The sequence below is a fragment of the Aulostomus chinensis genome, chromosome 14 (assembly GCF_037954235.1).
Source record: "Aulostomus chinensis isolate RoL2024-O1b breed Wild chromosome 14, RoL_Achi_v1.0, whole genome shotgun sequence".
NCBI lineage: Eukaryota > Metazoa > Chordata > Actinopteri > Syngnathiformes > Aulostomidae > Aulostomus > Aulostomus chinensis.
The window spans coordinates 15,196,054-15,218,773 of record NC_141333.1 but is presented as its reverse complement, the minus strand read 5'-3'; the positions used below and the strand labels follow the sequence as shown (position 1 = coordinate 15,218,773).

The following is a 22,720-nucleotide window of genomic DNA, read 5'->3' as shown; positions in this document are numbered from 1 at the left end:
AGAATCCTCCAGTACAGTGAATGTTAAAAATCTGGAAAAAATGAGTGCAGAGGTAAAACATGCTGATAAATTCAAACCAAAACAGAAACTCCTCTGGCAGCCTCCAAAACGTCTGTCAGTTAATGACTTATTAGTCCTCTTGTCGATAATTCATCTTTCACCGGGGTTTTTCCTTTGCAAGTGCGCCGAGAAACCGGAGGATCAAAGCCTTTCCAGGTTTAAATGGACGATTATAACAGAAGCAAAGTTTTTTTTAAAGAATTCACCACCATCTTAATCCCAGTTGTCCTGCAGGGAGACTGATTGTGTTGAGCCAAGTGACATCTTGTGGACATGTGATGTAACTGCAAGAGAGAGCAGTAAAACATCATTTACAGTATGAACTTGGAGCATGTTTGAAGTATTTTTCTCACCTGGATCCACGTTAGAAATGCTCCTTTTAACTTTTATCAATAAGAAACCTCACATCTTAATAGCTGAAGCACGTTTTAAGACAAGAAAAAAATTAAACGCATGCCTCGATAAACAGATTCCACCATTTTAAAAGTGATTTCCTTTAAACTCTACAGTTCTGTTTCAATACAATTCTTAAATACATTGCATACATTAAATTATGTTTGGCTGCAGCAGGTATAAAGCAACCCATTCCAATGCAGCTACACCAGATTTTGATCTAAAGATTCAATTTGTGCATAAAGTTGATTTCCCCACTGCAAGCAAAGAGCATCAGCTCATTTAAGGTATGCTCAGTATGACCAGGAAAATTTTTAGACGTGACTCACCATCACGGGCCAACCTGCCCACACCTCTCTGTGCTTTAACTCCAGCTGCACCTTGTGCCACACGCCTCCGCCTACAGAAAGTAATAACCTCTTTATTTAGCTCCATTATTACTCAGCAAATACGCTTCAACATGATTTACAAGGAAAAACATTATTGTTGACAAAGGAATTTTACCACTTCCCATATATGGTGGTAAAAGCGCTTAACTTTAACAATGCAAAACACATACGGGTCTTTGATATTCTGAACAGTTCCTGAACTTTTTTTCTTTTTTCTTTTTTTTTTGCTCTCCATGGAATTTTACTTTAATTTTCAAGACATTTACATTGTAAAAACTTCCCTCTGCCTTTGCTAATCCATAAGCAACATTAATAACTGGGTGGTCAGATGACCTAATCACAGGATTACAAGAAATGAGATTGAAGATTATGAGAAACATTGTTCTTCTTTACAAATCTGAAAACATTTTAAGCCTTTCTATCCAATGGTTTTCTTTTAAAAAAAATTTTAAGCTGAATTTGTGTTTAATCATCGTAAGGACATGAAAATAAGCAGTGTGTCATGCATCATTGTCTCCGTTTCTTCTGATGGCCGTTGTCAGATTAATCATTGATCATCATCTGTTCCCACAGCAGCGAGCGTCAGGGGACAAAGTCTCCTCTCCTTATTGCTGCTCGGCGGCTGCTGTAAGATTTCATCGAAGGATGATAAAGGCCTCTTGAATAATTCATACACGCAATACACTGTATAGAGATTGTGATTGAGCCGTGGCAGCAGGTGAATCCCTCAGATAAACGTCCTCTGACTGGAAAGATGCGGCAGATCATTTCCTCTTCCAGTCAGCCTACACTTTCTTTGCGATCCTTTTCTTTCCACCTCCTCAACATAGTTCTCCTCCCACCTCGGAGTTTATCTCCACTAACGTCAATTTCAATCTACGGACAATAAAACCATGCAAATGAACAGTTTAATTATTGAGAGGAACAGCAAATGAGTGTTTATTTGTGTAGATGCATTTTCATTTCCTCACAAACACACACACACATACATAAAATGTAGTAAATTGAGATAAATAAACCGCTAAGCAGCAAAACGCGTGTTCTCAAGACGGCAGATTAGTTAGAAAGGTTTACGTCCCTTCAGCGACATGTTCACTGACTTGCTGTCAAATAAAATTCATCATGAGTGTTGCAATCATAGACACAGACACAATACGCTTGCAACATTACACAAGACCCCTTCGTACACTGCTCTTTCACCTCACCTTGTTCCCATGGCAATTCCAGAGCTCAGGTGATCTCAACATCTGAGACCATGAAAGCCCAGACAAACCGGTTCTGCTGGCTGAGACAAATGTTTGACATCCAAATACCTGCAGCAACCAGCAGAAGGAGGGACAAAAATACCTGTTGTGCACTTGTGAGAGGATTCAGTGGTTGCTGCTTTATGAAAAATATTGTGCGTGTGTTACACCTTGTTTTATTAAGTTCTTCAGAGTATTTTAGATTCTATTATATTTGCTGTAGGTGTTTTTCTGTTTGTTTGTTTGTTTTTGTAGCGTTATTATGTTTTAATACCATATGAAATTACTTTTGGAATAAGATCAAGTGAAGTTTCCAAATGCACCCAAAAGTAGTGCTCAAGTGTGTCTATGATTTCAGTCAAATTCAAGCTGGAACAGGAAGCTGCGGAGCTTCTGAAGCACCCAGCAGCCGAAACTTGACCTGCAGCAGGGGACTCATTAACACCAGCCTCAGACTGAATGGGAGCGATGATTGAAAAAAAAGAGAAGATCAACTTCCAGATTGAGCTTTTCAAAATAATACTCTTGTCTAATCACCGCTAAAATTTGGTGTAGCCTCATATTAAGATCCAAAGTAGAAAAAGCAATAACTTTTACGACTCCTTTTACTCTGCAGCGTCTTTTTTTTTGCAGCAAAGAATTCTTCTGCTGTCTTTAAGTGCTACTCTGAAAGTTGCCACACACAATCCCTACAAAGCAGTATACTCACGGTAAAAAGTCAAATTTAAAAACAGACATTTAATTCGACCTCAAGTAGTGTAAAATCCTGAAAAATGAGGTCATTGACAATTTTTTTTTCAACAGTGGTTCTGCCATGAATTCCCAAATTATGTGTTCTGTCTTATCTGCCATTACAGTTGCATGTTTAAAGGAATGATTTAGCTGACATATACATGACCAATGTTTTTTGATTAAGAAAAAACCCTGTTTATTAAGACCTTGTTTAATTTGTCAATGTTTTTTTAATTGCCTGTAACTAATGCAATAGTATAACCCAAACAACCTTTGCAGAATCCTACCGCTACCGTTACCATGACCAAAACTACTACGACTGTACAAGTAGTTGCTTACTACTGCTAATAATAATGCAAAACAAAAATAATTTCACTGAGTTGTAAAACAGTGTTTCGCACTGTCGCCTCACAGCTAGAAGGTTCCAGGTTCGAGGTCGGGATCTTTCTGTGTGGAGTCTCCATGTTCTCCCTGTTCCTGTGTGGGTTCTCTCTGGTACTCCAGCTTCCTCCCACAGTCCAAAGACATCAAGAGGGGACGAGGCTGATTGATACTCTAAATTGACTGTAGGTGTGACTGTGAGTGTGAATGGTTGTCTGTCTCTATGTGTTGGTCCTGAGATGGACTGGTGACCCGTCAAGGGTGAACTCCACCTCTGGCCTGAAGGCTGCTGGGAAAGGCTGCTTGTACAGTCAACTCAGTACATATTGACGTACAACTCACCAAGTAATATGACTACTCTTACGCACAAAAAATATACAGTGGAGAGCCAATGAATCCAATTACTTCATATACAAATGCACTCATGTTATGGATTTTCCTGAAAGAACTACAGAATGCTTTAATTTTCTTAGGCGTAGTCATATTACTTCCGGCGCTGCTGCGGTTGTTTACCGCTCTCTTGGCTGCCGCGTCGCCAGGAGCGCATTCCAAGTACGGAGCGGACCGCAGAGGTTGCTGCACATTCCAGTATAGGCGCGGTGGACTCTCCCGGGCTGCAGGTTGTTTCGTGTGGGCAGGAAGGTTTTTTTTTTTTTTTTTCAAATTACGGTGACACCCCTGTTGCACTCCAGCGGCTGTTAACTACCTGCCGCAGGTGCGGAGGACAGGGGACGCGGAGGGACATGGGCCACCGGCAGACGCGATTAAAGTGTGTACCTGCTCGCTTCAAGGGAGTGTGACGGGCTGACTGAGGTAAGGAAGTATTTCGTTTCCGCTCTGTAACTTCAAAACTTGTTTTGGCACGCCTGAGTGAACTGATGCAATGTAACTCAATTAGGTAAATGTTCGAAGGATTTTTTTTTTTTTATTGTACACTGTAAAATATGAAGCACTGTTCGAAGCTAACCTTTGACCTGAGAGCAGAAGCAGTGATTTCAGCAGAAGTGTAACAAATAGGTTACAGTGGAGGGGTTAATTATATCTGGACAGGTCTACTGTAACTGGCATCGGATGGACTTTATTCATCTAGAGAATGATATCCATTTATATTACAGCTGATGTTACAGCTGATTATTCATTAACGATATCATTGCAGTTGTTGGGGTCATGGCTGGCTGCTGGCAGGTTTGCCAGCGCACCTGTATGTGCTGTCTGTCCGAGGAGGAGAAGAGGACCATCGCTGTGGACAAAGAGATCCAGAGGATCCTGAAGCAGCAGAAGAAGAAGGAACGACGGGAGATTAAAATACTGCTGCTGGGTTAGTGATGGCGCACATGTACACACACACACACACACACACACACACACACACACACACACACACACACAGAGCTCATCTTTTATATTAACATGGTAGGTTTAGATAATAATCAGTCATAACAATGAATTTTAAGCTGGGTCACATTAACATGCCATGAATGCAGGGAGAGGTACACCCTGCAAACAGATTTAAACTGCCTGGCCTGTTTGGTTGCCTGGAGTCAAGTGAGAAAACTATGTCATGCATGTGCATACTCATGATGTGAGTATGTTAGGAATGGTCTAGAATGGGATTGGAGCTACCTGAAAACCACACAGCCTGCAAACACTCATCCCAGAAACCTCTGGGCCTACTTTAGCTTGTTTGATGACCGCAGACCCGATTGGCTGCTGTGGCCTTGAGTTAAATGGTTGTTATGCTAATCAGGAGCTTTTCATCTCTTGTTCTACACCTCTGGAAGCTTTACATCTTTACTTCTGCACCTCTTTATGCTTTACATCTCTAGTTCTACACCTCTGGAAGCTTTACATCTCTACTTCTGCACCGCTTTATGCTTTACATCTCTAATTCTACACCTCTGGAAGCTTTACATCTCTCATTCTACTCTGTAGAAGCTTTAAGATAAGATAAGATAAGATAAACCTTTATTTGTCCCACTTTGGGGAAATTGGCATCTCTAACTTTTCTGAGTTAAGGGCAGAAAAGCTTCATTTTTTTGATATTGTCAGAAATATGTACCTAGAACAGGGTTCAGTTTGGCCCAACAGATGTAATAGAGATGAACCACACAATAACAATGACAACAGCTGGTTGGGATGACGGCACGGTGGCGTGCTGGTTAGCATTGTCGCCTTATAGCAAGAGGGTAGTATGTTCACTTCCCACACACAATTAGTGTTTATTTTACTTTTTAGTTCCTGGATGCTTTCTTGTAAAGTACAAAACAGTAGAATTCCCTCAACTTTTGTTTGTCCCTACCATCTTTCATCAAACCTTACAAGTGTTTTTTTTTTCCATTCCCTTTGATAATCAGTGTAATTTAATATTCCCTGAAACTGTCTGACGCCCCCCCGGGGAGACCAGCCTCCCATTTTGATAAAGTCAGTGACTTCACGGAACAGTAGGAGGGTCTAGTCTAGAGTCTAGGAAGTCTGATGTGTCCAGGTCAAATGTAAAAAAGGCCAGGGTGTTGAATTAACAAAGAAATGGTCTTCGTTATTTATCTGAATGAGGAAATTTGCTGGTTTTACTTTTAGCTCATGCTGAAGCCGTTAGCATCTGCTTGTTTCATACACTGGATTCTAGACGAAACCTGAATTGTTTTGTAATGTTTGGAATGTTAAATATTAAGCACAAACTTGGTCAACAAATTGTATCTTTAAGTGAGAAATACATTTGCTTTTTGCCAAAATGTAACAGCTGCTGCCCCCCCCCCCCCCCCCCCCAAGGTTTCATGCACAATCAGTACAGTTGTTCGTACATAAACCAACTAACAGATGGGGGTGAACCTCCCTGGTGGATGTAAATATTCGCACAATATACAATACAAGCTCTGCAGATATAATTTCCTGGGGGGAAACCCCGCAGTGACATTGAATCATTGTTGGTATTATTTCCCGTTAGCGTGTAGAATGACAGAAAACAGCTGTTAGAGAGCAGGAAGAGGGCTGTGAGAGAAAGACCTCCAACCCTTTCTATCAATGCAGCATGGAGGGAGGGAAAAGCTAAGAGATTCAGTTTCCTGTTGCAGGGCACTGAAGGATGCACAGTTGGGTCAGTTCTCGATCTTCAAGCATGAATTACTTTCATAATGTTTGGTAAGTGTCGCCATTCTTAGTTGGCGCAGCTGGAAGTGGGGTTGATGAGAAACTGTGAGTTATAATATCCAACAATGCTAAAGATGCTCTGTAGTGCTGAGCGGATCTCCAGATTAATTTGATCCATTTTGAACAAAGCGATTAGTGATGTTTATTTATGGATATTTTTTTGTTTTTGGTGTTTTGGTTTTGATTTTTACTCTCCTATTTGTTCTTGTGATTAAATAGATATTGACGTATTTGATCTATTTCTTCGTAGATTCAATTTGTTTTGTGTGACCTTTTAAAGTTGGAGAAAGTCCAATAAAGATAAATTGACCAATAATAGAAAAGTTTAGTAATGCTGTAGACTTCTGCTTGTATTTTTGACCATTACAATTTTTCAGTCAAAATGTTGACAATAAGTTGAAATAGTATTTCATTGGGATTGGCAGACACTGTTTATTCAGGGCCAATATTGATTGTTACCAGTAGTTGCTTGGATGTTCAGGTGCAGTAAATCCAACACATAGAGACAGACAACCATTCACACTCACAGTCACACCTACGGTCAATTCAGAGTATCAATCAGCCTCGTCCCCTCTTGATGTCTTTGGACTGTGGGAGGAAGCTGGAGTACCAGAGAGAACCCACACAGGAACAGGGAGAACATGGAGACTCCACACAGAAAGATCCTGTGCTGGAGCCAGGACTCGAACCTGGAACCTTCTTGCTGTGAGGCGACAGTGCTGACCACTGCACCACAGTGTCGCCCCACAGGAAATTTTATTTTTTCAAATTCAATCCAAATCACATATGGAGCTGTTTTGAATTTTAATTGAGGCATGGAGATCATTTTCAGGTGACTTTTATGAGCCACTTAACCACTAAAATGATGGAAAGATTTACATCTTCAGGCAAACTTTGATTACATCCAACCTTCTCTTCATGTTGGTGAGGTGACAGTAGAATGAACAAACAGGCAGGTTCATGTCACAGTCCTGTTGACAGAGTCCAACTCTTTATAATTACATGAAGTGAAGATGATCCCCTCCCGTTTGTCACCTCAGGAACTGGAGAAAGTGGAAAAACCACCTTCATCCGCCAGATGAGGATCATCCATGGGCGAGGTTTCTCAGAAGAGGAGAGGAAAGGCTTCGCAAAATGCATCTTCCAGAATATCTTCACAGCCATCAAGGCCATGACAGGGGCTATGACCACGCTCCGAATCCCTTACGCCAACCCTCAGAATGAGGTACGCACATGTGAACACATGCACACACACACACATGAACACACACACACACAAACACACAAACACACACACGCCCTCACAAACTCTGGTGCCAACGCATGTGTGCAGGCATCAGCGTGCACTCACTCTGTGGAACAGTGGGATTATGTTCATGTAAACAAGAGAAATGACAGACGCGTTATAAATAGAAGCTCGCAGTGTCAAAGAAAGGCAAGTGTTGGGGGTGTTATTCAACAGACAACCCACAACAGGATGTACTCCTAAACTTTTAAACTTGTCACATACATTCACTATGTTTACACACACTCAAAATTCCACTATTGTTTCAGTTTTTGCCCTCAGTCAGAAAATAACAATATCACGACTAAACTGTTTACGTGGCTGAGCAAATTTTTGATGAGCTCGGGTTATCAGGCTTAAGGGCAGAACCAAGAGAGGCTGTTTCTCTCCTGTCCAATTAAAATGTGACATATAATGAGATTTGACGAGATTAGAATTCAACTGAAACATAAATAAATGATATTAAGCGTCAAACTGTTGCTTCCCTTCTTTGCTTTGGCAGGTTTAATTATTAATAAAAATATGAATGTATTTTTAGAGGTTAAACAAAAGAGATGTTGCTTGTTAGAAGTCTGCCTGTCAGCAGATGTTGTGTGTGGCTTGGTTGCTGCTGTAGAAACTCAGACTTGAGATGCATACATGTGCATAGGAACGCTCCTAAAATCTAACAGCACATGCTAAAATACTGAAGGCTTAAATCCGGAAGTGCAACTGGATTGTAGTGTTTAAATGACCCTTATTAATCTTGTCATTTTTGAATAATGTTAGAATCTGTGTGTTAACATAGTCCCTGTCCCCTGCTCTCCTCCAGATCTATGCCAAGTGGCTGCAGGAGGTTAACACAGTGCTGGTCACTCAGCTTGAACGGGGCTACGTGGATGCAATCCGCCGCCTCTGGGCAGACTCTGGCATCCGGGTCTGCTACAGCCGCCGCTGCGAGTACCAGCTCCTGGACTCCGCTGAGTAGTGAGTAGCTGCTTTCATCAAACTTTACCACACCCTACATGAGGGTTCAGAGGCCAATGCATGATAAAATACTGCATGTTACAGACTGTGTCACAATAGAGGATATAGCGACTACAGACTACAAGCGACACTGACTTTGGAAGAAAACGCTTCTAAAATAGAAAAAAAGCCTATTTTTACAGAGCACTATCGAGCACAAATCAGCTTCTCATTACAGAATGAGAATTTAAAGACATAGTCTCACACAGTCCCTGTTTGTCTGGAGTCCCATCAGCCATTATTGTCAGCAAAGTCCACAGCAGACATCTGTGGCTGATAAAATCTAAGCGTCTGCGTGGCTAAATAACGCTGAGTTCAAGTCAGGTCATTTCTTTGAAAGGACCCGAGTGCAGGATCTTGTGACGTCTAAAGGTGAGGTCACAGATTGCAGCGCCCCAAATCACTGCACCCTCTCCAGTAGAACCTACAGTGAGCCGCAATGTTCGGACTTGGATTCAGAAACGAAAGAAAGGACGACTTGCATAACTCAAAACGCCAAGAGGAATGTTGATGTATTGGGCTCGCGTCACATCGCAGGGGCTTTTAGGGTGCATTCACACCTGGATTGTTGAGTTTGGGTCTGTCAAACCAGTTTTAGTGTAATGGGGTTAGTTTTCATTGGAGCAGATGTGAACACTGTAACCACGTTCACATTTTGTCGTGCAGCCAAAAAAAACGACAACCCTACTGACATAATTTTCTAGATGTTTGGAAAAGTCATATTATTAAAGAATCTCCTCCAATATGCTCATTAGTGTATCGAAGTTTTGCCGTTTTCTTTCTCAAATCAATCAAGTTTATTTATACAGCACTTTGCTTACGGCGAGCACAAATTCAGTGTGCTTGAAAATAAAATCTGAATGTCATACATGACGCAATCATATCCAGTAAAAACATATAAGACAATTCGGATTTATAGAAAGACAGATGATCAAAAAGAAGATGAGACGAGAGGGCTCCAGGACGAAAGGAACTGGATAAAAAGGTGTTCTTATTATTATTGTTTAAAGGGAATGATTTTAATAATTACAAGAATAATAATCATTCCTCAATAAAATGATATCATTTAAAACTTTTTGTGAAGCTTGTGCAAAAACATAGATTTTATCCTACTTTTGAAGCTTTTTTGAGTACACTTAGTACTTAGTTCTTGTGGTACTGAGGCCACTGGAGGGCGCTGTTTCTTTACAGAGTCCAGTGTTCAGTTTCTCAGCCACAGAGAAACCACCAGTTGGCCCTCAGATTCTTCATTAACAATCTCTTGAACAGCTAACAAACACATAGCAGTCACAAAAACACACCGCAGCCTTCGGACTCTGTGTTTTTGTAAGTGCGTACGCCTCACACACAGTGTGTCTGATGATTCAGAAAACAAAGCCTCAACCCAGCCTGCTTCCCGTCTCTCTCCTCTACTGCTGTTGTCTCTGTTTACCCAGCAGCTCAATCATCATGGCGTGCGCTTGATAAGAGACGGCCGGTCAACATTCACTAATGACGGCTTGTGTCAACACAAGCCATCAAGCTGTCATCTTTTAACACCCAGATATGAACTTGTTCTGCTGCCTTCTTGTACCTTTAATCATTATTAATTCATCTGGTGTCTCAGCGGTGTGGATTACCAGCAGTTACAAAAGAGACAAACTTTCTGTTCTTCCTGTCTTTCAGCTACATGAGTAATCTGGACCGCATTTCAGCCCAAGATTTCATCCCAACAGAACAAGACGTGCTGCGAGTTCGATTCCCCACCACAGGCATCCATGACTATTCCTTCACCATCAAGACCATCACACTCAGGTGGCTGATAAAGATCCTCTTATTACTTTCACGTTACCACGATGAATGCAGTGGAGACACTATTCAACACTCTGTGGAAAAATCCTATTGACCTTTTGTCTGCTCACGCCTGTTTGGACGTGTCGGGGTCAGATTTCTGATTGGCTCTGCACAAAGCGCCTTCTGGGAAGTGAGGTGTCGCCCAATGTGTTTTATTCTAAACATGTACTGGAGTTGTTTCTCTCGGAGGACTGAGCACACAAAGCCAGAAGGTTCATTTTAAAGGAACATCGTGTACCAAGATTAAACGTCAACCACTGGAAAGGACTCAGGTGTAGCTCAGATTTAAAGGGAGGAGAGGATTATAGAATGAGATGCAGAGTCATTCTTTTAAGCAATCAACTCTTAAAATGAAGACGTACAGTATTTCACACCCCCCACACACACCTAGAAAGCTGTAGAACTTGAGGACAAGGTGTAACATTGAGGCTGCTAACGTTAGCTTATGTTAGCCAACTCAGCTTCTTCTTCACATCTTCTCTCTTCCTCTTACATTTGTTTTTATTACTTTGAATACTCTTCATGCTAATAAAGGTAATAGCTGCGATAATAGAGGCGAATGTGAGCGATAGCGCCGATGGGAATTCTGCTCCTTTAACAGCTAAAATCTCCACATAAAATTTTCATTTAAAATCTGATGTGAGGTAAAGAATCTAAAGACTGCAGGAGAGTATTTATACATCCCGTCACGTACAGGTGCAAGGTTGAAGAGCCCAGCGTCAACGGAACATGCAGGCTTTTTTTGTTACTCATAGAATTATAGAATTGGAACCATGAAAAAAGCCTCTATGCAGCGTGCAAGTGGTAGGTTGAATTCATGTTCTGGAGGTGATTGATTGGGTTCCTCCAACTTAGATCAAACAAACCACACAAAAACATGAAATTCTCCCCACCCCTCAATGTAGATCAGATTCCAACTTATTGGAAAAATCTAACATTTAAAGACCTCATCGAAGATCGATTTTAAACGTGGAGGAAGAAGATCCCCTCGTCATCAAATATCGTCAGGATTACATAACTTGCCACAAAACCAAAATCAAAGGTATTTTTCACAATATCCTCAACATTTTTTTGTTTATTTTCTCCTTCTCCTCCCTTCCTCTCTGCGGGCAGGATCGTGGATGTGGGTGGTCAGAAGTCGGAGCGTCGGAAATGGATTCACTGTTTTGAAAACGTCACCTCCCTCATCTTTCTGGCCTCACTCAGCGAGTACGACCAGGTCCTGGAGGAGCGAGAGACAATTGTTAGACCAGTTTGTAGTTTGTGTGCATGTGCATGTGTGTGTATGTGTGTGTCCACATAGTGGTGTTATTGTTGTAAATCACAAGTTCCTTCACAATACCATAATATATTGATTTTGACCGCATATCATTATTTTGTTATGCGATCGATACGAGAGATAAAAAAAACCATAAGTTCAATAAGTTATATTGATATGAAAATTGGATTTTTTTTTCTGTTTATACTCAAGATCTGAATATCATCTCAATGAAATCATAAAGTGAAAAATGATATGGTTCATAACTTTGGAAAATTTGAAGCAGAGATGTTGTGGGAATGTCAAAATCACAGTAGGATCGACATTCTGATTTTGCACTGAATTTTGTATTATTCTCCCCCTGTCTGATGCCACGCACAGAGGCAAGTGTCACAGTGAGGGTTCTAGTTAATGAGTTCTATCTATTCTCTCCTTCGTCTCTCACTCACATTGGCTTTGGTCATTTCATCCGTCCTCCACCAGGTCTCACTCTAACACAAGAAAACCCATCTCCTCTCTGTCGTTTGCCCTCCTCCTTCTGTCCTCCCCTCCTCCCTCCCTCCATCCTGCCGGCAAGCCGTTTATCTCACTCCAACACTTTTAAGTCTGCCAACAGATTCATTAACCTCCTCAGTGGCCCTGATGCTTCACCAGCCCCCGCACCACCACCACTGCCACCACCACTACCATAAACTCCTCCCCTCCCCTCTTGGGATCGTTCCTCTCTTCCCCAGGTCTCATCATCTCTCCTTCATGTTCAGCCATCCGAATCCATCGTGCCATTACTGAGACCTCGTTTCCCTCTCATCTACACAACCTGCTGAAAAGTCTTCATCTGCAGACTTCTCTCATGACTTCTCTCCTTCTCAGAACCGCATGCAAGAGAGTCTGGCCCTTTTCTACACCACCATCCATTCACCCTGGTTCCGCAACACCTCCATCATCCTCTTCCTCAACAAGACTGACATCTTGGCTGATAAAATAAAAACATCCGACTTGCAGAAATATTTCCCAAATTTCACAGGTAAGCTGGGCATACTTGTGTGTGTATTTGCTTCAGAACACTTACTTTTTAAACCCTGAATTTAGTCTTACAGACAGGACGCAAAGCCCATTATATATTGTGTCCCTGTCAAAACATGAAGGTCTTTGCAATCCTGCGTGATCGACCATGACAAGAGGTACACAATAGATGTCAGGAGCAAAGAGGAGCTTCCTGTCTGTAAGACTAAAATGAGGGCTACAAAAGTATAATAGTGTGTAAGAAGAAAATGGTGCCTTCGTGGGAAGTTGCAGGGTTCCTAGTTGGAAACGTCAACTCAGACTTCAGATGCGAATGGAATGTGTATGCTTAAGTGGGGACAATCAGGGTAGGTATTGTCTTGTGGGAATTTGAAAGCTCACTTAAATTGAGCAAAGCAACTTTGTGGGGGTGGTCAAAGTTAAGGTTGATATCAACAGCCACAGTCGGTGACCACGATTGCAGTTATTTATCTTCAGGCGTGTGTTCTCCTCACTGCATGCGAGATAGCAAAGGGGTTGTGTTGATGTTTTCCTCCGGCCAATTTGCTTTGGGCTTGCCGATGGCTCATCATGTCCTCCTGCACCCGGCAGATGTAATGTTGCATTTCCAAAAAATAATTTGCAAGGTGAACTCAGCCTCACCGTGTTTTCTGACTCTAAAATGGAGAGGTTTTCCATCCTGGTGTCAGCACACACACACACACACACACACACACACACACACACACACACACACACACACACACACAAAACCAAACCTTGACCTTAAAAGTTTTGAGAAATTAGTGGCCAAAAATATCCTCACAAGTCAAAATGTCCTCACAACAAAGGTGTTTTGTCAAGGGTTGCTTGAAACAAGACACAAGAAACAAGAATAGACTCCCTCTCTCTCACACACACACACACGCGCACACACACACACACACACACACACACATATACACGCAATTTCAAATGAGACACTTCCATGTACTTGGTGTAGTTTGTGATGCGGCCGCTGCCTGCAGCTCTGCTGGTGTGAGAGGCTGTGAAGCATTGCCCTATCAGTCCCCATCCTCCACCTCCACCTCCAGCACCACCCTCTCTCCTGCTGTTACCCATGGCAACCACAGACAGATACTGTTCTTTCCTCAGCCCCTCCCCACCAACACCAACCCCCCTGCACAAACCCCGGGGTGCACATGTGTGAGGTGTGTGAGAGCAGAGAGGGAATTAGTGTGTGCATGTGTGTGTGTTCTCTCCTATTAGCATTAGCAGGGTAAAATAATGACTCACACAGGTTCAAGCTCCTTGATGTCAATTTAACCTTAATGGCAACTCTGAGCAGTTTGTGCCCCTGACTGGTGTCTACAACTCATGTTGTTGTATTCACATGGCGCTGCTGCTGTTGTGGAGGGACGTACTGCTGCCAGCTTCAGTGTGAACATTTTCAGAATATCTACTTGTTGTGAATTTAAAGGTTTCTTGTTTCGTTTTGTATTTTGGTTCAGTACTGGTCCGTCTAACTCTTAAATCAGTTATAAGGTTCTGTTGCCTTGTGCTGGCATCATTCTGAACTGTAATTATATATATAATATATATAAAGTTTCAATTCGTAAAAATCTCATGCAGATGAAACAATAAAGCAATTTGGCTCCAAATCAGACATATTCTGGCTCTTCTCTTTTTGTGATAGAGAATTCAGGCATTGGCATTGAATTCAGACAAAGTCATTGTCGTGGGTGACTTTAACATCCATGTGGACGTCGATGATGATTGTCTGGCCACTGCGTTTAAGTCGCTTCTTGATTCTGTTGGCTTCTGTCAGAGGGTAAACAAACCCACTCACAATTTTAATCACATCCTTGATTTAGTACTCACTTATGGAATAGAAGCTGACCTCATCACAGTTCTTCCTCAGAACCCTGTCTTGTCTGATGACTCCTTAATTACATTTGAATTTACTTTAACAAATTATATCCTACCTGGGAAAAAGTCCCACTTCAGCAGATGTCTATCTGACACTGCTGTTTCTAGATTTAAGGAGCTTATTCCAGCAGAGCTTGCTGCCACACCTTGTAGTGATATAATGGGCAGTTATGCTGATTTCACCCCCTCGCAGGTAGACTATCTTGTGGACAGCACTGCAGCAGCACTCCTTGGGACACTTGATGCCATAGCTCCCCTGAAGAAGAGGGTTATCAACCAAAAAAGAATAGTTCCCTGGTACAGCCCAGAGCTGGGTGCCTTAAAACTGAAGACCAGACAAATGGAAAGGAAGACACATTCCAGCCAGCGCGAGGAAGTCCGCCAAGCCTGGAAGGAGAGTTTATTAATATATAAAAAAGAACTCCGTAATGCTAGAAGCGATTACTACTCGTCCCTGATAGAAAAGAATAAGAATAACCCCAGGTTCCTCCTCAACACTGTGGGCAGGCTCACCAAGAACCATAGTGCTGTTGAGCCATGCATCCCCCCAACTCTCAGCAGTAACGACTTCCTATCTTTTTTCACTGAAAAGATTGTGAATATTAGAACAAATATTGCCAGTAATGGAGGACAGACTACAGTCCCCACAGAAGCACCTCCCAGACTTGGTGCTCACTTGGACGGCTTCTCCCCCATCGACCTGTCAGAATTAACTTCTGCAGTCACTTCCTCCAAGTCAGCCACTTGTCTGCTGGATCCCATCCCAACAAGCCTCCTTAAGGATGCCTTCCCTCTAGTCAACACTTCTATATTCAATCAAATTAATCTTTCCTTAGTCACAGGTTATGTGCCACAGGCCTTTAAGGTGGCTGTCATCAACCCTTTACTTAAAAAAACCTTCTCTTGACCCAGATGTGTTAGCCAACTATAGGCCAATATCCAACCTCCCCTACATCTCCAAGATCCTTGAGACGGTTGTCCTGGAGCAGCTACATGAACATCTGCACAGCAATGAGCTCTTTGAAGCCTTCCAGTCTGGATTCAGGGAACACCATAGCACTGAAACAGCACTGGTCAGAGTCTCTAATGATCTTCTTATAGCTTCAGACAGAGGTCTTGTCTCTGTGCTTGTCCTTTTGGACCTCAGTGCTGCATTTGACACCATCGACCACAGCATCCTGCTACAGAGACTAGACCATGAAACTGGAATTAAAGGAACTGCCCTAAAATGGTTTAAGTCATACTTATCAGATAGGTTTCAGTTTGTTCATGTTAATAACGACTATTCAGAGTACAGCAGAGTTACATATGGTGTACCACAGGGTTCAGTTTTAGGACCGATTCTCTTCACTCTTTACATGCTCCCATTAGGTGACATAATACGGAAGCACTCAATCAACTTCCACTGTTAAACGGATGACACGCAACTTTACTTGTCGATGGAGCCAGATGACACAAGCCAGCTTACTCATCTGCAAGACTGCCTAAAAGACATTAAATCCTGGATGTCCTCTAACTTCTTAATGCTCAATTCAGATAAAACTGAGGTCATCGTGTTTGGACCTAAACACCTCAGGGACACACTCTTGAATCGGATCACTACTCTAGATGGCATCACCTTCACCCCGAGTACAACTGCAAGGAACCTTGGGGTCATTTTTGACCAGGACCTTTCCTTCAGCTCCCACATAAAGCATGTCACTAGGACCACCTTCTTCCATCTGCAAAGTATCGCTAAGATTAGGAATATCCTTTCCCAGAGTGATGCTGAGAAACTGGTGCATGCATTTATCACTTCTAGGCTGGACTACTGCAACTCTCTCTTGTCAGGATGTCCTAAATACACTCTAAAGAGTCTCCAGCTGGTCCAAAACGCTGCAGCGAGGGTTTTGACGGGAGTTAAGAAGAGAGAACACATCTCTCCCACTTTAGCTTCGCTCCACTGGCTTCCTGTAGGATCTAGAATCGACTTCAAAAATCCTTCTGCTAACTTATAAGGCTCTCAATGATAAAGCTCCATCCTATTTGAAAGAGCTCATTAGTCCCTACTGTCCCACCAGAGCACTCCGCTCCCAGAATGCAGGTCTTTTAGTGATTCCCAGTATCTCTGAAAACAGACTGGGAGGTAGAGCCTTTAGTTACCGGGCTCCTCTACTGTGGAACCAGCTCTCTCCATGGGTCAGAGAGGCAGACACTTTAACTACGTTTAAGTCCAGGCTTAAGACCTTCCTCTATGACAGAGCCTTCAGTTAGGACTGGTTCAGGTAGCTCTGAACCATTGATAGCTATGCCGCTACAGGCTTAGACTGCTGGGGGACACATCAGGTTACATGGAGCCCTTCCCTCCTCTCCTCTCCTCTCCCCCTCTCTCCTCCTCTCCTCCCTGCACATTTTTGGAACTGTCACTACCACTACTTGTTGCACTTTGTAGTTTGGCCTTGGTGTCTCGCAGTCTCTCTGTGTTTCAACAGATCCACCAGAGCCCCAACCGCCGCCTGCATCGCCCCCCCCCCCCCCTTATTCCCTACTGTTACACCGGCCTGCGCTCTCCTTCCATGAACCAGTCTGCCATCCAGTCCCCCATCAAGCTGGCTTGCTCTCCCTGCCTCCCCTACCAGAAGCTTCCTTCTTCAACTGTTATTAACATTTCCGTGTTTCCCACATTTTGTATTGTAAACTGTTTTCTTGTCTGTACCAACATCTACTGCACGTCTGTCTGTCCTGGGTGAGGGATCCCTCCTCTGTTGCTCACCCTGAGGTTTCTCAGATTTTTCCCTGTTAAAAGGGTTTTCTATGGAATTTTCCTCAGTCGATCTGAGGGTCTAAGGGCAGAGGATGTTGTTATGATGCCATGTGAAGCCCTTTGAGACAAACTGTTTGTGAAAACGGGCTCTACAAATAAAATTGCCTTGCCTTGCCTTGCCTGATATTGCGATGCAAATATTCATTGTGCATTTTAATCCTCCTTTGGCACATCACAACACCCTGATGCCTTTAAAGATCTAGAAGAAGAATAAGTCTACATTTGTCCCATGTACATTGTACAGAAAATGTTGTCCTCTGCGTTTAACTCATCCTCAATGGAACACCAACTCCAGATCTTCTGCCAGCACCTTGGTTAAGAGCACTGACAGGAGTACTTCATGTTTTTGATCTAGTTGCCATGTAATAAATATCGTGATTGGGTTTATTAAAAAGAAATAAATTAATATACATTTTAATGAAAAGAGATCTAGAACCACAGCAACAATCAGTCAGAACTACTTTGAGACAACGTGTTATTGTTCCCTGTCTGCCGTTTCTACCACCCAAGTTTGAGCAAACAATGTTAATCTGGGATTCAACCACAAGCAAAGAGGGATTTCTTTTTTTTTGTAGTCAGCCTCATTTGGGTTTATGGTTGGTAATCCCTCTGCATAACAACTAAATCTTCCCCAGAATACATATTTTTGTTTCCTGTAACAAAAACACTGGATTACTGAAGTAAATGATGCACAAAAACCCATAAAAGGGATCGGTTGTACTCATTTCCTTCTCTGTTTTTATTCTGGGACTAATGATCATTTATCTTCTACAGCTCCTCATTTCATCCTGTATCTCTTTAAGCACCCCCCCCCCCTTCCCTTAAAGCCCACTTTTATGTGATTGGTGGAGCTCCAGAAGCACTCTTAGGGGCAGCATCCCTGTACTGGATGTGTGCCAGAAGGAGAGAAGGAAACAGTAGCAGTTATTTAATTACAGGGTTTTTTTTACATTGACAAGTGCAATGCTAACTAGCTTTAGCCTGGATTATGTGTATATCAGCTCTATGTCAGCAGTTATAATTTTACAGAACTGTGCACACAAAATTGGCTCCTGCATTTTATATCTGTTGTAAGTTGTGAAACAAGGATGGCTTTTATATATGTTTACCTCAGCTTTTGAAATTTAATATGAAAATATGACAGTATATATGTACTGAATATATATATATATACAGTATATCTATATCTGTCTATCTATAGATATATATCTATAGATATATAGATATTATATATATTTATATAGAATATTTACCATTGAGTTTCTGACATGTTCATTCCCTCTCTCACAGGTAAGAGGCAAGACCTAGATGATGCTCAGGACTTCATCCGCAAGTTATACGAGCAGAAGGCCAACAACCTGGACGACAGGGGGGAGTGGAAGACTCTTTACCCTCACTTCACCTGCGCAACAGACACCAACAACATTCGCAGAGTCTTCAGCGACGTCAAGGACACGGTGTTGCTCAAGTCCCTCAGAGACTACGGTGTCATCTGAGCTGAACTCAGTGCCGTGAGTCAGGAGATAAACGAACGGGCGGAGCAAGGTCTTTCACTCTCCTATGACTTAAACCCGTAAGAGTAAAAACTGTAATCAAGCCCCACATGTGGCTTCTTTCTCCACTTTGACATCATTGAAGCATGCAGTGTACGGTCTAGCCTCCATCCTCATGAGGTTCATGAACAAGCTGATGGAGAAAAAGGGATTGAGGTCACACTCACCTCCACCTCCATCGCTACTCCCCTCCACTTCTTCCTCCTCCACCCGTCAAGTAGAAAACATGAAAGACAATGTGACTTCTAATCAGAGTGTGATGAACCAGTAATCACCCTCAGTTCTCTTCCTCAGAGGCCTTTCTCTGTGTTGATGGGTTTTTTTTTTTACCTTTCCTTTTTGTAAGATGAAATGTTTGGGTCTTGCAGTGACTGAACTCATCCATAATTGAAGAAGGTGCAGAGCTGCTATGAAGTGTCATGTTGCCATTAACAGAGTAATGATCTTTACAAAAGGAGATGAGGGCCACACATCGGTACACCACACACACACACACACACACACACACACACACACACACACACACAAACCCCAATGATTATGTGAATCCGCCTGTGCTACACTACAAACTATAAGCTCACAAACATGATGGATTCGACAGTACATGAGTTTCAGACCACAGCACCTGTTTTTATCCTGAATTGTACAGAGTTACTTTTTTTAATTTGCTGTAACAGAAAAAAAAATAAGGTAATAAGGTAGCATCGGTTTCCCAAATAGATTTAAAATGCCAGAAATAAGATTTGTGGTTAACAAAAGCATAAAAATCCTATCTTAGATTAAATATTGTAGTTATTTGTGGTGTTGTCCACAGGGTAGTTTGTTGATAGCGTAACAATGACTTGTACTCCAACCAATCGCATTTACGTTTCAAAAATTATGAAATCCTGTTGGCTGCAGAGCTTTTTTTCTGCTATATTTCTAAATCTAATGGAAAAATCCCATTAGTTCTTGTCAAGGGAACCCATGGCAGCAACAACTTCTAGGTTAGCATACAAAAATACCTGTAGCGCTAGAGAGAGAACTGTGTTACAACCCACAGACTCATTTCAACAGCAAAAAAAAAAAAAAAAAATTGTTAAAATGAAAGCTGTTTTGCGCATTCAAAAATATTTGTACACACTTGTATCTTTGCAGTGTGCTTGACGTCAAAGAGCAAAAGTTTTCAGAGACGACTCAATGGGGTCGCACAGCAGTCAAAAATATGACATTTCTTTACGATTTAGATCAACAAACAGAAGCCAGAGCTGAAACTCAACATTCAGTCTTCCAAGCTTTTGCCAAGTGCGTAAAATGTCTGACGCACCTGATTCCTTTTGAACTAAATCAGACAGGAAGTCAGTACAAAGGAAGGAAGTGATCCAATGCAAACGACTCAGGGAGCCCACCAAAGCTTGGATGATCATGAATATAATGACAATGATATTATTTGCACATTTTTATATAATTTCATTAAAAAGAAATGCATCACAAATACATTCATAAATTCAACTCGTACCGACTTTTCTTGCGTTAAAGCATTTTTTTGAAATTCCAGTGTTGTTAGTTCAGTTCCCAATTAAATGTTTTGGTTGCAAACTTCTTTTTTTTTTTGCACCATAAATACACTAAAGTAACTCCGTAGCTCCAGGATTGATTTCATCAGGGTCTTTGATTGTTTCTCAAACACGCCCATCACAATCCTAGCATCCCCAGCCATAAACGGTACAAACCGGCAATATTTCCGTCTGTATTACACACATCTGCTCAGCAGCGTCCATTAACTACCACGTGTCATCAGGAAGAGAGCAGCTTCCACTATGAATTCAGAGTCATAACAATGTGATAATGTCCTTTTCAACACGTGTGTTAGGGAGAGAGTTCACACCCCGTCAGAAGCTCCTGCAGCTCCACGTCTTACACGTGGAAGAACACGCTGTGACAAAGACGTGACATTTTTTCTAGTGGGGTTGAGTTGATGATGAGGGACTCTTCCGTTCAAGAGAGGTGCTTTAAAAAAAAAAAACTTTACGGACTTTAATAGATGCAAGTTAAAGGGCAAAATCCTCCCGTCACTGTTAATTCTTAATGTTCTTCATCATTGTTGAAAAAAGTAAGAACATGAAAAATGAGATGTGGGACGCTTTAGTTCTCAAACACTGGAAAACAAAGTTATTTATACAAGCACTTGGACAGGCATTATTCTGCTCTTTCTTGTTCAATGTGTTTGATATATTTATGCAACAATGAGTTCTGAAGTTATTAAAACAAGAATATATGAGACGGACATGTAGATCTGTATGCGGATTTTAACTGAGATTAAATATGATTAAAAAATCCAATGATTTTTCTCGACAGCACTTTATTACAAGGTACGGGATTAGCATCATCGGAAAGCTCAGGTTGTGCGATTGTGTGAAGCGAGAAGGAACACCTCAAAGCTTGTGTTTGCTCACATGTTTCTGCACCAACGTCTTCATCCGTCATTTGAGGACAGTTGAGTAAAAGCTGATGAATAAATGCGGTCTTAACATTGCGAGTACAATCAACAATGGTTGGAACCAGAGCCTGGAATTATAGGTGTGATACGAATACCAGGGAGCTCTCTACCATGGTTCGGGCTTGTCAGGTTTCATATGAGGTGCCAGCACCAAGTCAATATGTGTGTGTCCTTTTAGTATCTGTGTGTTAAGACGTGGAATGTTGGCGAGTCCCCGCCATGTGCATCATTGAGCAAATGGTGTATGGAAAATAACATGGACATTACTGATGGGAAGCTAACAATAGCTCCCGTGTAGCGCGTCTGTAATCTGGTTTGTCTGCACATTTTATTGCAGGTGAAGTGCCTTGATGTCACGCATTTTTAAATCTGTAAGACACAAATGTAACTTTCGTGCCTGTGAATGCTCTGCTTTTGATCGATGTTCTTGTTTTTATTTGTACATCGTTTGCCAACAGCACATAAACTGTGACTGTGTTTGCCAGTGCAGCTTCGGGATACCTCGTCTTTCGAGGTGACAGTGAATTATTTTGTGCAGACTTGGGTGGAGGATGTGTGTAAATATTTTTGTCAAGTTGATATTAAAAACAAACAGTGACCACACCCATACATTTGCTTTTCTTTGTCTTTTGGGATGTATTTAATCGTACATAATCCCTCTGCGTGTTGCGTTCTCTCTTTGTCATCAAGACAAATAAGAACTCGCACCACTTGGCTGCTCCACCCGCAGTTTACAAATAGAACTCGGCACGATTTGCACTGGATTGACGTGTGTGTGTGTGTGTGTGTGTGTGTGTGTGTGTGTGTGTGTGTGTGTGTGTCCAAGGTGCAAACTGTTAACACATGGTGTTATTCAGGTAGGAGAAACAGGTCACATGTTGTTGTAGTGGAGGAATATTCAACCTTTACAAAATCAGATGATCGCTGAACACGAGTTTTACCTTCATCTTACTCGCCGAAGCAAAATATATAAAATGCAGTTCTGGACAATATTTTGGTCAAATTTTCTTGCATAAATCTATAACGTAAAGATAAAAGTAGTAAAAGTATTGTTCCTTTTCACAGAGAGACTAATTAGTCCCCATGTGATTCATAGCTATGAAGTTGGGGCACAAAAAGTCAAATTAGTTTGAAATTCAAGATTTCACCTGAGTTTATGATGCAAGTCTAATGAGAGAACATGCACTCCTAGGGGTACGTGGTAGTACTGCAAGGGATACAGGGGGA

At 41.9% G+C, this 22,720-nt stretch overlaps 1 protein-coding gene and 1 long non-coding RNA gene across 2 annotated transcripts; one reads left to right on the top strand and one right to left on the bottom strand.

Moving 5' to 3' along the window:
- Positions 1 to 21: 21 nt before the first annotated feature.
- On the bottom strand, positions 22 to 2,130 carry LOC147249894 (uncharacterized). Its single transcript, XR_015119382.1, has 3 exons — positions 2,048 to 2,130; positions 783 to 853; positions 22 to 344 (listed from the first exon to the last, which is right to left on the bottom strand). It is a non-coding gene; the product is annotated as an uncharacterized LOC147249894 (long non-coding RNA).
- Positions 2,131 to 3,796: 1,666 nt separating this feature from the next.
- Positions 3,797 to 22,100, top strand: LOC147249893 (guanine nucleotide-binding protein subunit alpha-14-like). The gene is made up of 8 exons (XM_086225567.1): positions 3,797 to 4,012; positions 4,356 to 4,517; positions 7,387 to 7,571; positions 8,443 to 8,597; positions 10,302 to 10,430; positions 11,583 to 11,712; positions 12,598 to 12,751; positions 18,752 to 22,100. The coding sequence occupies exons 2-8, from the start codon at positions 4,367 to 4,369 to the stop codon at positions 18,955 to 18,957; spliced, it is 1,110 nt and encodes a 369-aa protein (XP_086081693.1). The 5' UTR covers positions 3,797 to 4,012; positions 4,356 to 4,366; the 3' UTR covers positions 18,958 to 22,100.
- The last annotated feature ends 620 nt before the right edge of the window (positions 22,101 to 22,720 follow it).

Excerpts from the sequence above, each read along its gene's own strand:
- LOC147249893 (XM_086225567.1), top strand. The coding sequence starts at position 4,367 with ATGGCTGGCTGCTGGCAGGTTTGCCAGCGCACCTGTATGTGCTGTCTG. Across the intron at positions 10,431-11,582 it reads ATCAAGACCATCACACTCAG|GATCGTGGATGTGGGTGGTC; the intron begins GTGGCTGATAAA and ends CTCTGCGGGCAG. Across the intron at positions 11,713-12,597 it reads TGGAGGAGCGAGAGACAATT|AACCGCATGCAAGAGAGTCT; the intron begins GTTAGACCAGTT and ends TCTCCTTCTCAG.